Source organism: Balaenoptera acutorostrata, chromosome 6 (genome assembly GCF_949987535.1).
Source record: "Balaenoptera acutorostrata chromosome 6, mBalAcu1.1, whole genome shotgun sequence".
In the NCBI taxonomy this organism is placed as follows: Eukaryota; Metazoa; Chordata; class Mammalia; order Artiodactyla; family Balaenopteridae; genus Balaenoptera; species Balaenoptera acutorostrata.
The window spans coordinates 81372891-81391927 of NC_080069.1; the positions used below are offsets into that span (position 1 = coordinate 81372891).

Genomic DNA, 19037 nt, shown 5'->3' on the forward strand with positions numbered 1-19037 from the left:
TCGAGCCCTGGTCCGGGAAGATCCCACATGCCGCGGAGCAACTAAGCCCATGCGCCACAGCTACTGAGCCTGCGCTCTAGAGCCCGCGAGCCACAACTACTAAGCCCAAGTGCCACAACTACTGAAGCCCATGTGCCTAGAGCCCGTGCTCCGCAACAAGAGAAGCCCCCGCAATGAGAAGCCCGCGCACCACAATGAAGAGTAGCCCCCGCTCGCCACAACTAGAGAAAGCCCGCACACAGCAACGAAGACCCAACACAGCCAAAAATAAATAAATAAATTTTTTTAAAAAATAAAAAATAAAACCTATTCGGGGGCTTCCCTGGTCGCACAGCGGTTAAGAATCCGCCTGCCAATGCAGGGGACACGGGTTAGAGCCATGGTCCGGGAAGATCCCACATGCCGCGGAGCAACTAAGCCCATGTGCCACAACTACTGAGCCTACGTTCTAGAGCCTGCAAGCCACAACTTCTGAAGCCCGCACACCTAGAGCCCGTGCTCTGCAACAAGAGAAGCCACCGCAATGAGAAGTCCGTGCACCACAAGGAAGAGTAGCCCTGGCTCGCAGCAACTAGAGAAAGCCTACGCACAGCAAAAAAGACCCAACACAGCCAAAAATAAATAAATAAATATATTAAAACGAAAACCTATTTGGTATTGATAAGCTTTCTTCCCCAGGGTTCCTACTGATGTTTTTCATCTTAATAACAATCTATAATAACAACATTAGTAACCAATGTTTATGCTGCTTTAGAGTTTACAAAGTATCTCCACTCACAATGTCTTTATATTATGATTTGAGTCAACAACAGTCCTATGAGATTGATATTATTCTCCCCATTTTGCAGATGAGGAAACTGAGGTTCAGAGAGGTTAAGTGACTTGCCCAAGGTCACATGGCTACTAATACTTGGTGGAGCCAGGAAAAAAACTCGGATCTTCTGACTTCAATATTGTGTTATCCCCTCTGTGGAAAATTGTGGATTTTCACTTTTTCCTATGGTTTTCTCTTTTGAGTCGTAGGTGATCTTTATCAACTATTCAGTTCACGATTAATGTTTTCGTTGGATAGCGTCAGTGTGCCAACGTCCAGACAGGTTTATCTTTGGCAATGGTTCCTTTTCACTCTTCAATGTTACTTGAAAATCTTGTGTTTACCTTCAAATAATGCATTGCTTGTTATCGTGGCATTTAATGGATATGTTCAAATTGCGTTGCCCCACTTCATTAGCCCTTTGACCTTAAGCAAGTTGACTAAATTCTCTGAGCCTCAGTTTTTACATATGTAAAATACAGATAATATCTAAATCATAAGGTTTGCTGTGAGGATTAATCATAAAACTCATAATTATCAATAATATACATTAATTAGAGTGGGCCTTGAATAATGTGGTTCCGCTTGATCTGTGTGGTTTGCAATGCATGGCTCCATTTATATGCGGATTTTTTTCACTAAATATGTACTACACAATCTGCAGTAGGTTGAATCCAAGGATGCAGAACCACAGATATGGAGGGCCGACTGTCATTATTACATTTTTTAAAAACAGTATTACGGGGCTTCCCTGGTGGCGCAGTGGTTGAGAGTCTGCCTGCCGGTGCGGGGGACACGGGTTCGAGCCCTGGTCTGGGAAGATCCCACATGCCGCGGAGCAACTAGGCCCGTGAGCCACAATTACTGAGCCTGCGCGTCTGGAGCCTGTGCTCCGCAACAAGAGAGGCTGCGATAATGAGAGGCCCGCGCACGGCGGTGAAGAGTGGCCCCCACTTGCCGCAGCTGGAGAAAGCCCTCGCACAGAAACGAAGACCCAACGCAGCCATAAATAAATAAATAAATAAACCCAAAGTTTAAAAAAAAAAAAAAAGTTGTGCCATTTAAAAAAAAAAAACAGTATTACATGCAAAAAACCCATATATTATTATATGCAAATTTTCGACTACATGGAAGGTTGAAGCCCCTAACCCCTGAGCTGTTCTAGGATCAACTGTATTTATAATGTTCCTGGCACTGTTCTAACAAGCTTCTCAGTAATAACTTATTTAATTTTAGCTACTAATATTAGCCCCATATTACAGACCTGAGACACAGAGATGTTGTGTGACTTGCCTGAGGTCACACAGCACATGAGGGTTGACTCCATGCACTCCTGTTCCAAAGGGCAAACTCCTAACTGCCATGTCCTAATGTCTCATTTTTAGACTCAATGAGGTGAAATAATGTTTATGATGTCTCCAGTGTACTGTCAGGCATATAGGAGAAACTTAACAAATGGTAATTATTGTTATTATATTTAGCCTCTGAAAATCTTTTCAAAAGAGGTCACATCGGGCTTCCCTGGTGGCGCAGTGGTTGAGAGTCTGCCTGCCAATGCAGGGGACACGGGTTCGAGCCCTGGTCTGGGAAGGTCCCACATGCCGCAGAGCAACTAAGCCCGTGCGCCACAACTACTGAGCCTGCGTGTCTGGAGCCTGTGCTCCGCAACGAGAGGCCACGACAGTGAGAGGCCCGCGCAACGCGATGGAGAGTGGCCCCCGCTCACCACAACTGGAGAAAGCCCTCGCACAGAAACGAAGACCCAACACAGCCAAAAATAAATAAATTAATTAATTAATTAAAAAAAAAAAAGAGGTCACATCTATGTAAAGGTCAATATCACTCATGTCACCTCCTATTTCAAGATTTTTTTTAACTGAGAAATTAGAAAAACCACTCAGGAGTACATTTAAAATACCTCCCATTCCCATTCAGTATGACTTAACACCTGAATTTTAAAGTGGCAGAGCATATAGGTATATAAAAGGCAGGGGTAGTGAACAATTATTGTGGCACTACTACGTGTGATCTATGCCAGGTCCTTTCATATGTGTCATCTAACTTAATCCCCACAAATAGCAGAGGAGGGATTGTAATGTCCAATTTACAGATAAGAAACTGAGACTCATTAGATGTATTAGTATGATTAGTAATGAATCTAATAAGTAAAGAGTCTAAAGGCACACAGCTTGTAACCATGATTTTTTCCACCACACCCAACTTTGGAGCAAGCTTAATATTGAGTCTCTGCTTCCCTCCTTGGTTCAGGTATTACGCAGAAAACTCCACGGGGCGGTGCGAGAGGTGCAGCAGGAGCTGCAAGTCCTGCAGTGGCCCGCGGCCCACAGACTGCCTGTCCTGCGATCCATTCTTCTTTCTGCTCCACTCCAAGGGACAGTGTCATCGTACCTGCCCAGAGCATTACTACGCAGAGCAAAGCACACGGACCTGTGAGAGATGCCACCCAACTTGCGACAAATGCAAAGGTGAGGGCCATCTATCATTTCACATGTGTGAATGGAAAAATGCAAAGTGTTTTTTCCTGCTTTGTCCCTCTCTCCTTTCATCGCCTTTGGAGGGTCTTCTTGCTTGCCAACCTCATAGCCAATCCTCTCCAGCAGCAGCACCCTTTGTTCTCTTTCAGCTTCTGCACATCTGCCCTCTAACCCTAATTGATCCTGCACCACACTGCTGCCTCTTCAGATCCTTCCCATCCTTCAGGGCCCAGATACAGGCATCGTCCCCTACAGCAAGTGTTTTCCACCTACTGTCTTCTTTCTCTACCTGTTGAACTTGGAATCTGCCAAGCAAAATTTATTTTCATTATTTCAACAACTACTTAAGATGTTGGCCTAAAACTGTCCCAAGCTCCATTCTTATTTTCCAGAGACCTACTTGTCTGTCCCAGAGATTCTTAAAATCAACATGTCCCAGAGTAAACACAATCTGAGTTTCCTCTGATATTCACTCTTTCTGTTAATAGACCCACTGTCCAACCAATTGCCCAGATTTGATACCTTGAAGTTATCTTCCCTTTGCCTCCTGTCCAATGCACCTACCCTCTAACAAAGGTAAACTTCAAGGTCTGTTGATTCTCTCTTCTAAACGTTTCTTTGCTCAGATTTCTTTCTCCATTCTCACTATTCTCATTCTTCATTCTCAGCATCTCTTGGCTGACTTTCTGAAATAGCATGTCACCCCAGCTCTGGTCTTGCTACCCCACCCCCAGGTCACTGTGTACAATAATGCCATAGCAATCTTTCTAAAATTCAAATTTGCTCATTTTTCTCCATAGCTTGACATAGAATGGTAATTATGGTGAATTCCTCTCACCATTTAAGAAGGAAATACCTCCTACAATGTTTTTATTCTTAAAACTTATTAGATTAATATTGATACCTGGTAGGGTACCTTCCTGTTATCCTTTTCAAAATTGTCTTGGCTATTCCTAGCTCTTTTTCCAAGTAAATTTTATTATTTTCCAAGTAAATTTTATCACATTTCATTTAAAAAAATCCCTTGGATATTAATTGACATTGCATTAAAACTCATCTTTACGATCCTGAGTCATCACATTTATGAACATGGTATATCTCTCCAATCTATGCATTCATTTTTTTTTTCCTTGATAAACTTTCAATAAATGTGTTCTATTTTTGAAAAGTGATTAAATTCTTTCCCTGGTCAGTCCTTTTAGCTTATGGTCTCAACTCTCCTTCCATGTACTTCAGAACCTAGAACCACCCAGAACCACTCAGCAGCCACCAAATAGGTGATGCTCTTTCATGCCTCCATGACTACTGTCCATGCATTTCCTCTTCCTGGAGAACAACACTCTATTAACTCTCAACTTAAAGAGGCAGTTTGAATATCATCTTCTCTGTGAAGCTTTTCTTAGTCTTCCCAGAAATCTTCTTCCTTCTTCTTGATTCTATAATACACTGTTTTATCATAGCTATTTTTATTCAATACGTTACATTTTAATTAAACGTCCAGCTCTCTTGCTGATTGTGAGACCCTCAAGGCAAGAATTGGACCACATTCATTTTGTCAATAAAGACTTTAAAAAATGGTCCACACCAAAAAAATCTTTAAAAAAATAAAAAAATAAAAATTCAGTCCACCTATTATTTTAGTTTTTTAACTTAAATGACTTATTTTTAAGATTTCTAATGGTTTGTTTTTCATATCCATCTATTTTTGTTTCATATCTTCCTGTTTGTGCTTCAATTTTTTTTTGAGAGGATATTTTTGTCTTCATTTACTTTTTAAGCATCTTAAATATGCTAATTTTTAAGTTTGTCAAACTTTTCTATGAAATTAATATTATCTGAAGTAAATGCATGTTAATTCTTGATTGTGTTTATCTTCTTTTTTAGCATTCTTTTTTCTACATGTTTTGAAATTTTGGTCTTTAGCTCATTTTGAATGGAAGACTTTGCTTTTGGTTTTCACTCCCTTTCTCTCTCCCTTCATCCTTACTCCTCACAGTCTGGTACTTTTTCAGCTCATGCTACCCCATGTCCCACCCTGAAACTCAGTATAGAAACATGATGTTCCAATATTCCTGGAGGTGATACTGATGTCGCTGCAGATCTCATCAGCAATCCAGCTGGCAGCCCAGGAGAGTTCCTGGTCAAGGGGTGATGTCTATGAGGGCAGAGAGTCCCACCCTGATTCCTGTTTTAAGCTCTAAACCTGGATTTTGGTGCAGGTCTTATATGAAACACTTTTAGTTCCTATTATGGTAGAAAAGTTGAACTCACAGCCACGATTGCCTACATTTAGGCCCAGAGCCAAGCAGGTGAGTGGCTTGAATCTGATTGCTATTTTGCATTTATATTCCCTTTCTGGTCCAGAGAGATTTCATCTTACTTTTGAGCCGAACTATCTCTTTTTTTGGTTCTCTCTGTTTATATTTATTCTCTCATTTCAGTGTGTTTGGAATGAAGGGGTTATGTCAGAACCTGAATTCATATATTTTTATGTATACAGGAAATTCTGTACCTCTCTCTCTCTCTCAATTTTGTTGCAAACCAAAAAAAGCTCCAAAAATAAATAAAGTCTTAAAAAAAAATAAAGCTCATCAACACAGTCTCCCTGAGATTGTATTCCAGGGATGATTGGGCATATCTGGGTGAATCTTAAAGCCATCCTGAGTGTTTGTGCCACCCCCTCCTGTATTTGACTTGAACCTCAAATGTTCCTGGTTAATAATTTCTATCTTTGATGTTCATTTCTTCTGTCATCCTTTCTTCACCTACCACACATGTCCTTTGCTGGTTAGTGAATCTTTGTGCTGCCTTCTGATTTTGCAATATATAGATTACAAAATCTGGGAACAGGTTTTCTCCTGGGTTATAAACTGCGTAAAAAACTAAAGGATGAGTTCCTTCCTTCTTAAAATATTAGCTGTCATACTAAGAAATGAGGATGCATGAAGCATACAGGGAAAATTTCCCAACCTAAATAAGTAATTTACCAACTAGATTGTATTTCCTTCACATTTGACTGCCCAATAATATTAGGGTGTTAAAAAATACTTAAAAGAACTAAGGGGGGTTGGGGGAGGACAGCATACTAATGACCAACATGTATCTTTTATGCAGCTGGTTCCTTCATAATTAACTCATTCCTTGCCTTCACACATTTAACTTTTTATTTATCATCCACACAAAATTGTTTTAAATAAAAATCCAGGCTGGTTAACCAAAGCCTCCTAACTCTCCCGAGCTGCCTCTCTCTTCCGGTGTGGAATGACACCATGGACAGACCCCAGGGGTAGCTCTGCATGGCTGAATTCATCCCGTGGGGGTCATTCTAAGGGAGAGCAGATGGTGAGCTGCTCCGAATTTTATGGAAAAGCCAAAGCTGTCTTTATAGGTGCCAAGTTTCCTGCAGATCCTTGGAAGCAATGATAAATGTAAGATGTTAAACTTGAAAAAAAAAAACAGAAAACATTCTGGAAATTAGCCAACTACCTTTTGCAAAAGACACAGAGTACCCTAAGTATGCAGATTTTGCAATAAATCAATGTAGGTGATGTAAATGGAGTCCTGATTTGTCACCCAGAGGTGGCTTGTAGTGCCTTTGGGGATTGCCCAGGATCTAGGCCAAATTGCTGCTGGCCTTCTGGAAAATGTAACCAAACTTAAGACACAAATTTTGTGACTTAACCTTTTTACTCCCTTTCGTTTCTCTCTTCTAATTTTTCCTACCTTTAATTTCTCTTCATAAAGAAAAAAAATCCCACACCTCTATATTTTAAAATCGGCGTAAGACATTTAAGCTGTATTTCAGAAAACTGCAGGGAGAAAAGGAAAGAAGTAGGGGAAGATTGATTCTTTCTTCAGAGACCACAACTGTGTTCCAGAACATGTAGGAAATTCTGTATGAAGTTGGACGTAAGATAAAAATAGAATGGCTTTGAATTTATACCACTATAGGCAGCCCGCAATCTAAGAAGAAGTTGGGTAATAAAGGTTTATTATCTGAGCTGTTGTTCAGAACTCAGAATTCATTCTTCCATAGAAACATTATAAATGATTGAGCTCACAGATCAGACATGAAAAGTGGATTTAAATCCAGAGTGAATGTAAGAACAGGACTCACGGTTCTAGTTCAACTTCAACTAACCACACTTTACAATATTTTTCTGATGAAAAGGCCTATATATCAAGTTCCAACTCACAATATCAGGCACATTCCGTGACCCCTCTACCTCCCTGTTCCTACCTTTCTGTCTAACTCAATGAACTAGAGCTCAGGTCTCCTGTCCCCAAACTCTCTCCAGAAGTTATCCCTTGATACCTGCATAGAAAGAAATACTTGGGTCAGTCATTCTTGGGGTCTCTGAATTAGGAGAGAAGGGTATTACCTCCACAGGAAACAGTCTGTCTGTTCAGACCTCCTCTACTTGGTTCATGTATGAAGGCAGATAGTATGATCAAAGAGCACTGCACTGTCAGTCAACAAACCTGAATTTGACTCTTGAGACAACCATTCCCTACGAAACCTTGAATGAGTGACTTCACATGTCTGGGCGTTTGTTTACATTTATTTAAAAATTAAATAAATAGGATGGCAAATTTCTGAGAAGAGAGTTTACAGCTTTCAAGAGAATTTCAAAGGAATCTATCATGACAATCCCCAAAATTAAGAACTACTGGACAGTGCTTCCCTGGTGGCGCAGTGGTTAAGAATCTGCCTGCCAATGCAGGGGACACGGGTTTGAGCCCTGGTCCAGGAAGTTCCCACATGCTGTGGAGCAACTAAGCCCGTGTGCCACAACTACTGAACTTGCACTCTATAGCCTGCGAGCCACAACTACTGAACCCGCGTGCCACAACTACTGAAGCCCGTGCGCCTAGAGCCCATGCTCCGCAACAAGAGAAGCCACCGCAATGAGGAGCTCACGCATCGCAAGAAAGAGTAGCCCCCACTCACTACAACTAGAGAAAGCCTGCACGCAGCAACGAAGACCCAACACAGCCAATAAATAAATAAATAAATAAAAAAGAACTACTGGACAAAATGATCTGGTAAATTCTTTTAGCCCTAGCATTTTAAATTCCAAGTCTGGTGTTGTTTCTCAACTAGGAACTGCCCATTCATGATTTACTCATCGAGTTTTGGGACCCTCCAAATCATCCTCATCGTCTCTACTAGTTAAACAATAAGCAGAATGATAAATAAAGCTTTCACAAACTTTCTACATGATTTCTCATTCTCTGAAAATCTTTCCTTTTGCTGTAATAAAAAATCTGTCATCTCCAAACCCTTATTTCCAAATTGAGAGTTTACATTGATTAGACTAATTGGATAATTTCTAGGTCTTTACTTGGTATCTCATAGACGTTTTTTCTTTTTTTCCATATCCTCAATCAATTCACCCTTCTACTTCAATTTACTTGACATGTTCCTTGCTCCTAAGTGTTTTGGATCCAAGACAGAGATTGAAATCTAAAGTCAGTTTCATAACTTAGAATCATTTTTTCCTTTCAGGAAAAGGAGCATTGACTTGCTTATCCTGTGTGTGGAGTTACCACCTGGCGGGAGGAATCTGCGTCTCTGACTGTCTCGTGGGAGAGTACAGAGTGGGAGAGGTACCGAGCTGGGCATGGTGTGCCTGTCACCATTTCTACAGAGGGACATGAGCTAGTTTCTGCATGTCATTTTGGGCAAAGTCAAAAAAGTCATAAAATCCCTACACCCACTATAGTTCAGGTTTAATATTTTTAAATCTACCATTGCACTGTGGAATAATGGTGCTACCCACCTGTAGCCTTAATTTCAATCAAAAGAACTGAGGGGCTTCCCTGGTGGCGCAGTGGTTGAGAATCTGCCTGCTAATGCGGGGGACGCGGGTTCGAGCCCTGGTCTGGGAAGATCCCACATGCCACGGAGCGGCTGGGCCCGTGTGCCACAACTGCTGAGCCTGCGCGTCTGGAGCCTGTGCCCCGCAACGGGAGGGGCCGCGATAGTGAAAGGCCCGCGCACCGCGATGAAGAGTGGCCCCCGTACCGCGATGAAGAGTGGCCCCCACTTGCCGCAACTGGAGAAAGCCCTCGCACGAACTGAAGACCTAACACAGCCAAAAATAAAAAAAAAATAATAATAATAATAATAAATAAATAAATAAATAAATAAATAAAAAGAAAGAAACCACTGAAATCATCTAATCCAGGGGTTAAAAAAAAAAAAAGAACTGAGAAGACCTGAGATAAATAATGGAGAAGTTATTTAATGAGGACCGCAATATATTGCTTATGACCTTAGAAGTTTCGGGTCTACATGGGAATATTATGTCAGAAATAAAAAATATCTTCTCTCCTCCCCCTCTGCTGGCTAACCTGAAACGTCTGAATAATGTCAGAACTACATAACCAATGTTGGTCCTTCATCTCCTCCACCCCTTCGAATATATTAAGAGAGGTATATTTCGTTTCCTGGCCTAGAAACTATGGATTTTCTGAGTCCACTAACATCTTGATTGTGTTTCCAAACTTTAGAAATTAAGTAAATCTCTCCATGGTAAAACTCACAAGTCCCAGCATATTCACATATGCCATTCTCTTTAAATTCTCACAAGAGCCCTCATTGCACTTTGGAGAAACTGAGAATCCAAGAGGTTAAATACAGTAATTTGATAAAGATCATGCGAATAGTAAGGAACAAAGTTGGGATTAAACACAGGGGTCTGACTCCTAATCCAGGATTTGATGAGATCTCAGCTGAGAAAGCACCTTATCAGCACCTGAAACTTGCCAAGGTGCTCAACAACGGCAATTTCCATTCCTTCTTTTTCTATTGTACCAGCCTTCCAAAGTGCAGAAGTGAAATAGGAAGGTATCTTCCCTCATCTATGTTTTCAGCACCAGTGAAATGGAGCAACTTGTTGGGAAGGAAGCCACTTTCTCATTTCTCAACAATCTTCCCACTGAGATTTCACTGTTTTAGCTAACAGTCACAATTTATATTATTCTGGGGCAGAGACACGAGAATCTAATAATCACAGAGGCAGAGCAGGTCATGTAAATGAGTGAAGAGCGTTGGGTCAAAGAAAACCCTAGTGCAAACTTGACCATAGGTGGAATCTGACGTTTCACCTGTGTGTTGGTGACCTCAGAGCAAGGGTTGGGGATTGTATCAAATAGGAGAGCACAAAAAGGGGGCCACCGCCACTCAGGTCTGTCTGTGATGTGGGAGTGGTGAATTCAGTGTTGATAAATCTTCCAGTTTTTAAAGAGAAACTCAGAACTGATTTACATGTGAAATATCCCAATTTTGAAATGTAGGCAATGAATTCAAATTTTTTTAAACTGAGAAGGCCAGTTGAGTACAGACCAGACAAAACTTGTCCTTGACCAGGTACAGCACATGGCTGTCAGTTTGTAACCTGAGCTATTCTAGAAGCTTGTTCTCTCACTATGATTACCAGCAGATCTCAGAGGAAAGGCTCAGCAATGGTTCCATCCACGTGCAGACAGCTGGTTCTATCTTTCACCCAGAACAGTAAAAATGCACCCAGAACAAATCACCTTTCTGCTATCCCCAACTTGCCTCCTTCCCCTATCCATAGGAGAGGGAACCCCCATTTGGGAACTCCGGTGCCTTGTTAATTTCTCCATACACCAAAGGAATCTGATTGTTCTTAACAGGGGGAGAAATTTAACTGTGAAAAATGCCATGAGAGCTGCATAGAATGCAAAGGACCTGGCACCAAGAACTGTACTGTGTGTCCTGCCAACCTGGTGCTGCACATGGATGACAGCCGCTGCCTGCACTGCTGCAACACCTCCGATCCCACCGATGTCCAGGAGTGCTGTGACTGCTATGACACCACAGGTGAGGGGAGAGGGAGAGCAGCCTGCGGAGCCAGAGGAAGCGCATGTCCTCAGGATGCTGATGGGAGCATGGGGGAGAGAGGGATGGGAAGTTTCAGAGGATCAATAGAGCAACCTTTATTTAATGATTCTTTTTTTAATTTATTTTTTTAATTGAAGTATAGTTGATTTACAATGTTGTGTTAGTTTCTGCTGTACAGCAAAGTGATTCAGTTATGCACATATATACATATTCTTTTTCATATTCTTTTCCATTATGGTTTATTACCGGATAGAGCAACCTTTTTATTGAGTGCCTGCTATGTGCCCACTGTACCTGAAACGTTCTGTCCATCATCGCATATAAGTTGATATTATTAATCCCATTTTACAGATGAGGAGACTCTGGCTCAAAGGGTTTGATTAGCATGCCCACGTCCATACCAATGTTAACAGACGCATCTGGAATCAGAATATGGGTCATTTGGACTCAAAGCCAGCATTCTCTCCACTGCTGTCCTGCCTCCCAGATTCAAGCTCAAGCAAGTCTAGAGTTTCATCTTTATAAATTTACTTTATTCCTTTTTAAAAAAATCTTCCCTCCTGGGAAAAAAGGAAAAGAGTTGCCTATCAAGGAAGCTGATGCCAATATTATCTTGATTCCGTCGAAAAATCATCCTGCGGAAGGCAGCCCAAATCCAGGGCTCCCATTAGAGACTTAAGGCATTTTAGAAATGAACTTTCATTGAAGGCTAAGAGGACACAAAACCCCTTTTACCAATTCCAAGTCCCCCAACTGTCTCCCACCCCCAATCCATTCATACGGGTACTTGGTTCTCATTGGCCACAAGCTTAGAAAGATCCCCAATGGAGTGATTTCTTCTAAAAAGAAAAAGATAAATTCTTAAAACCTATTCTCTAGTGTAAAAGCAGATCATTTCCTTGGAGTTCAGCTACCTCATGGCCTGAGAAAAAGAGACATTATATTTATGGGAGCCTGTCCATTTTCAAGAAAAGTATATCCCAGACCCATAACTGCTACTAGTCTTTTCTGTTTTATTTTTGATCAGCCTTTTCAACTAACTTTTAAATACCATCATTCCAAAAACGAATTGTTTCCTTCTTTCAGCTTTCCCACCCCCATTAGCAGCTGGTTTCCCCAGCTCTTCATACACATCCACCTTCAGGGTCTGATTGCCTAATATCCATGCTGTGTCAGCTAAGAATAACAACCTTCATTACACTGATGGCTTTAAATGAAACCAGAAGTGTGTACATGTTGGGTGCAGAGTTTCTGCAAGCCTTTTCCAACTAAGAACTATTTAGTCAGCTCTCCTGGGCTTTCTGTGGCTCGTGAAGATCTACCTGGGGCAACTGTGCCGAAGACCAAATACTCTTGATTACCTGCTCATTCGTTACTAAGACACTCTGATCCTTCAAAGAACCCATATCCCAGAGGCTGACTCTGACTCTGCGGACCTAAGACTGGAGAGCAGTAAGACATAATTGCATATGGCACCCTGGTAATTGAAACAACCTCGAAAGGTCTTTTATTGATTCTCCTGCCTCAGGCAGTATTTATCGCAAAGTACCACACACGGGTTGCTTATCCTTCCCTCTGATGCTTTAATATTTCCTCCAGGGAAAAATTCTGTGCTGATATGTTAATGACAAAAGTAGTAATGACGGTGCTGTTACTTTAGGAGGTGAAATTCTACTTGATGGGCAAAATCCCATGAGGATGAAAGTTAGGATAAAATAGAAAACTTGTTTATCACTAGCAAAAAGAGAAAGAAAACACAGAGTGATGAATCAGACCTAATTGGCCAATATAGAATAAAAGAAAATAATTAACCCTAAAATAATTGGCAACAGTATTATATCCATTAAGCTAGTGTATATCGTGTACCTAGAATCTCATAAAACATCCTGGGGGCAGACCTAGGTGGTTCAAAAATATTTATGGAAAACATACTGTGTATTTCAACTTGTACATCCAACAAGGCCTGCTAGTTTTTTCTCTGGTTCTTTCATACTCTCTTTCACACTCCCATTTGGTGGGTTATAGAAAAAAAAAAAAAATTAGGTAACTTACCCAAATTATACCACCTGAATAAATGAGTGAAAAGTACAAAAAATGAGCTCATCACTGAATTATGACACTGTTTTGGTTACTCCATATTTTCAATTAAGGCATCAAAACAAATGTTGGTGGATAACAGGGGGGCAGAGCTCTCAACTTCAGAAATCTTAGTTATGATAGAAGAAATCCCCTATCACTCAATTTGGTAGTCAGAATTTAAAGATGGTACTTTTCATGCTGCCAAATTAGGTCCACAGAAAGCCAAGAAGTCAAAAAACCTTTGTCAGTGTTTTGCCCTAATGTCTCCAGACTGTAGCATGAAGCAAGGATTCCTGGGTTCGAGTTCTGCTTGCTCCATAAGCAAGTTCTTACCTGTGACAATGTGACAATTCACTTTCTCGCTGTGGGTCTCAGTTTCCTCAACTATCAAACAACAGATTGACCTGTGATTTCTATGGCCCCACACAGCGATGAATCAATGGCTTTATAAATAATCTGTTCCTATCTTTGAATTGTGGGATAATCCTGTTGAATCAGCTTTAAAGGTAGCTGGGGAAAAGACTCAGTCTTAGAAAAAGTCAGAGTTGAAACAGAAATAGAGCATTTAGCAATAACTGAAGCCTGGCCCAAGATGGAACATTTTTCTCAGGAAGGAAGTAGAAGAATCGATTTGGTAAGGTTGGACACTTGGTGACTCACCCATGAGGTATGGGTATGAGGGGGCTCCCTTTGGATCTCGAACTGACTTTCTCCCTAGAAGAGTTTGTTGGTATCATCTGGGATAGACTGAAACTCTCATGGGAGTAGACACGGAGCAATTCTGTAGAGGGGTGTGCTCTTGAAGAAAATCGAAGACAGTGGTTCTACCATTTTAGATTCAAAAGATAAAGGTGGGGCTTCCCTGGTGGCACAGTGGTTGGGAGTCTGCCTGCTAATGCAGGGGACACGGGTTCGAGCCCTGGTCTGGGAAGATCCCACATGCAGCGGAGCAACTAGGTCCGTGAGCAACAACTACTGAGCCTGCGCGTCTGGAGCCTGTGCTCCGCAAGAAGAGAGGCCGCGACAGTGAGAGGCCCGCGCACCGCGATGAAGAGTGGCCCCCGCTTGCCGCAACTAGAGAAAGCCCTCACACAGAAACAAAGACCCAACACCGCCAAAAATAAATAAGTAAATAAATAAATAAATAAAAATTAAAAAAAAAAAAAGATAAAGGTGAAGCTCTTTACCTCAGAAACTAATTTTCTCCATTCCCTTTCTTCTCTGCCACCCTTCCCCTCTGCCCTCTTCCTTTGGGGTCATCTTCCAACAGATGAGTGTATCCTTCGAGCAAGTGAGGTTGAACCTGCAGGTGAGCCTTCCAAGACAGCCCTGTTCATCACCTCCTCCGTTATGCTGGTGTTTCTGCTCGGGGCAGCTGTGATCGTCTGGAGGAAATCTCGGGGCAGAGTCAGGCCCACAGAAAAGGCCGGCTATGCAAAGCTGGCTGACCCTAGCAAGTCTTACTCCTCCTATAAGGGCAGTCATTGCGAGAGCACCAGCTTTGCAGAGGATCAGGTGATTGAGTACAGGGACCGCGACGATGATGAGGATGTTGAGGATGACATTGTCTACATGGGCCAAGATGGCACCGTCTACCGGAAGTTTAAGTACGGGCTGCTGGATGACGATGATGAAGATGAACTGGAATACGATGACGAGAGCTACTCCTACCAGCAAACAGAGGTCACCTCCGCCCCGAGCCCATTCTACTCACAGGCATGCGTGTGAGCATTACCGTGTTGGATTTTATCCCGACACACCAGGGTGACGTGAGGGTGTCTGTGTTTGTCTTTTTAACCACGAGTCCAACTAGAGTATGTAAGAATGCTGAAATATTTTGTTCTTCTCTTGGATGGCTAAACTCCATTAACCATAATAGTTCAACCATAATTGAGGAACAAGGATAAAATTCAGAATGATTTTCCTCAAAACAATATGTCAAGACGCAAAACACAGGATGTAAAAAAAGTGAGATCTGTGCAAACTGTTTTATGTGATTTAAAAAAAAAAAAAAAAGGAAATGAACCTATAGAGATTCTGTTTCTCAGCTGTATTGTGGAGATATCTGCTGCCTTCTCGATTTCTGATATTTCTGTAAATGATTTTTGGGGGATGGGGAGACAAAGGAATTGTTTGTCTTAGGGGATTTTTCTCCCCTTTTAGTTCTCTTTGGGGGGAGATTTGTTCTATAAGGGGCAACTAAAGAAGGTTCTCCTCCTCATGTCATTTATACCAATTATTCCAGATCACCCCTGAGCAGAAGAGGCCACCTCTCTTGAGGCTGGTCATGACCTATTTATAGACATGAGGAAAGACACAGGAAGTAGCGTCATAGGCAAGGAATCAGGCCGTGGTTCCTTTGCAGTAATCTCTAGTCATGATGAGTCTAGAGCAAGCTCAGCCAGGAGATAGGCAGGAGCATCCCAGGAGGAAAGAAAGCACTAAGTTTCCAAGAATGTCAGCCTTACACCCTCATGATTTTTCTAAGAGCATTTCTGGTTGGAAACATCAGCTAAAACATCAAGTAATAAAAGAAAAATGTCAATGTTAACCTAACATAAAAAGAGGTAAAATGATAAAAACTTCAGACACTCTTAAAAAAAGACTTTAGCTACTTAATTAAAGAGCTTTTATCAACAGCCCATCACAGAACTGTGGACTCTCCATAGAAAAAGTTAGGATGAAATTCCCAACATCCTGCTCACCAGCTTAATCCGGCTGCTGACCAGCCTTCCAACACTCTTCATCTCTGTGATCTTTGTTTCTAGATATCCTAGGCATCCCTTTTTCCACCCTCCTGTCAAGTACACTCTTGGATTTGTGCACCCGGGACAGTTTTTCTGCAGGCAATACAAAGAAGGGCTCTTGCTAAGTGAAATTATATAAGCAGGGTTTTGTGGATTTCCTTGTAAAAACAGAAGTGATAGGCAGCCCTGGGAGTGGACCACCAGAAAGTGACATTTTCAGATAATGATGATAATCACACACACACACAAAAATGTACTGCACACTATGTACCAGGTACCGAGCTAAATAATTCCTTTAAAAAACTCACCCCACTTAATACCACTGGAACTTCATGAGGTTGGTACCATTATTACTCTTTTTTTTAAAATAGGAAACCCAAGGCTTACAAGATGTTAAATAACTAGCCCAAGGTCACAGAAAGCTAATCAAGATTCAAGAAAAAAGGATGACTCTAAAGTGTGTGTTCTTAATAACTATTCTCCACTGACACAAAGTGGAAAGGGAAGCATCCTAAATCTAATAAAGGCATGTCTATTATTTTATGATATGGCAACTCTATTATCTTTCCTGAATGTGTGCATTTTCTTTTCTTTTTTTAAAAAACACTGACACAGGAAATCTTTGTAAAGAAGTCTTCAGTTTACTGAAGTCCTCAGTGTTTCTTTAGGGGAAAGCTCTTAAAACAAAGTTGGCGAACTTTCTCTGGAAAGAGCCAGATAGTAAATACTTTTAGGCTTTGCACAACTATCAACTCTGCCATTGTGGCCTGAATGCAGCCAATCCACAACAAATGGGTGGGCTGTGCTCCAAGAAAACTTTATTTATGGACACTGAAATTTGGATTTAAGATAATTTTCACATATCATAAAATATTCTTCTTCTTTCAATTTTTTTCCTTCAATCGCTTAAAAATGTAAAAACCATTCTTGGCTCAAGGCAGTACAGAAACAGGTGATGGTTCAGATTTGGCCAAGAGACTGTAATTTGCTGACCTTGTCTTAAAAAAAAAAATTCTTAAGAGACCATGTGTATCACACATACATATGATATGCTTCCAAAATTTTTGATCATTTAAAATCACCTCTTCAAAATCTATTTGAAGCCTTTATGGTTCCCTTTTCAATTCTTAGAAACAAATAAAAGTACATGTAAGATACCCATCTTATCAATGGAAGAATTCCTCATCTTTTGTTGTGTAATTGGAGTGTAGCTTATGGAAATAAGTAATTTTGTTTATACTGTGTTGTTATCTTCCCTGATAATTCTAAAGCTCTGATAGACTGAGTTTGACATTTCTTTCTGTAGCCTGGAAATCGTTTTCCAAGAAAAATCTGTGTTTATGATACACAGTTAAAGATTAAATGAGGTCAAGATGACCTTGAATACTAAGAAAAATTGTGTTGTTACTCTATGTAATCCTGAAAAGAAGGCTCATGCTGTATATGGGTAGTTTGACATCTTTCCTTCTTTGTTCTTAGTTAGGCCACTTTATTTGCAGACTTCTTCTGAATATTCTGCTAACAACTGCCTAAATAGATAAATATGTGGTTGGAAAACAAATTCACTTTTTGGTTTTCTGTTTGCGAACAACTTGGAAATATTGAGAATCCTTGCAGACTGGAAATACAACAAGAGGCTGGGCAGGAGCTTGGAAGGCTCTAGTTCATAGAAAGTAATTTTTAAATTGAAAACTGGGACTTCCCTGGCAGCCCAGTGGTTAAGGCTTCGCCTTCCAATGTAGGAAGTGCAGGTTCAATCCCTGGTCGGGGAGCTAAGATCCCATATGCCTCGGGGCCAAAAAACCAAAACATAAAGCAGAAGCAATACTGTAACAAATTCAATAAAGACTTTAAAATTAGTCCACATCAAAAAAAAAAATTGAAAATAAAATTAAATCAAGACCAGACAATGCCATAGGGACTTGCTTATTGATAAACTACTTCTGAGCACTTTTTATGTGATTAGTATTATGCTTTACCAAGAATACGAAGCAATAAAAGAATGCTTTTTTTTCCCCTCCTTTTTATCTTTCTACCTCCAATGACTAAGCTAGTCATATCAATTACAAACTTTCTTCTTAAAAATCAATCCAATCGTTTATCAGCCCCATCATCACTGGCTCAACTGGGCCATTAGTCTCTCTCATCTGGATCTTTACTACTTCCTCCTGACTCATTGCTAAGCTTCAGTCTCTTTCTCCCAATTTACCTACCCTGCTATCATAGGCCATTTCTAAGGTCTATCGGATCATCACATTCAGGGCTCCCCATCACCTACATTGATTACAACATTCAAAATTTTGCAAGATATGGCCACTGCCTTTGTCTCCAATCTTACTATGCACCAATTCCTGACCCCTCCTCATTTCCCAGCTTCTCCACTTATACTCAACAGTACTGAATTGCTTCTAAGTTCTCCAGGATAATATCTTGTTATCTCATGTCCTTGGGCATACATTGTTCACTCTCCTTGGAATATTTTCCCCTACCCCCAACTTGACCTGGAAAATTTCTTACCATTCTTTAAAATCATGTTCCCTCACAACCTCTCCTGGGAGGTCTTCCCTGACCTTGAAGAAGGTTAATCACTTTCTCACCTCTCTGCTACCTAGATACTATGCGCGTATAGCTTTTCACATCACACTGTTGTCACTGTTTGATTATACATCTATTTCCACTAAGAGACTGGGTACTTCTTGAGGCAGCTACCATTTCCTTTCCAGAACCTACCACAGTGCCCAGCACTAGGTAAATAATCAAGAAATATTGATGGAATTGAATGTTAAGAAGACAGGACTCACAAATATGAAGTAATTAGACAATGATACAGACTGTATGTTGTATTATGCAGTCCATTCCTATTTGGTCTTGAATATAAATGATAAGGGGGTGAGGTGCAGGTGATGGTGTCAGTTAAATATGAGAAGTATGAGATAACCACAAATTAGAGCATGTTAGGGGTGGCTTCATGGGAAAAGGACTCATGCTTGGACTTGATTTGAAAAAGAAAAGAGGATGTAGAAGGTATC

General features: G+C 40.9%; 1 protein-coding gene across 7 annotated transcripts in view; it reads left to right on the plus strand.

The window, feature by feature from the left end:
• The window catches only part of PCSK5 (proprotein convertase subtilisin/kexin type 5), a 475211-nt gene that overhangs the window by 446843 nt on the left and 9331 nt on the right, over positions 1–19037 (plus strand). For 2 of the 7 annotated variants that reach the window (XM_057548449.1, XM_057548450.1), the window contains 4 exons: positions 3083–3300; positions 8819–8919; positions 10975–11161; positions 14532–17562. In XM_057548449.1, coding sequence (XP_057404432.1) covers positions 3083–3300; positions 8819–8919; positions 10975–11161; positions 14532–14989 — 964 coding nt within the window. In that variant the 3' untranslated portion in view covers positions 14990–17562. Of the gene's footprint in view, positions 1–3082; positions 3301–8818; positions 8920–10974; positions 11162–11533; positions 12076–14531; positions 17569–19037 lie in introns of those variants that run through there. The other 5 variants (XM_057548448.1, XM_057548452.1, XM_057548451.1 and 2 more) reach the window with 5 other exon arrangements.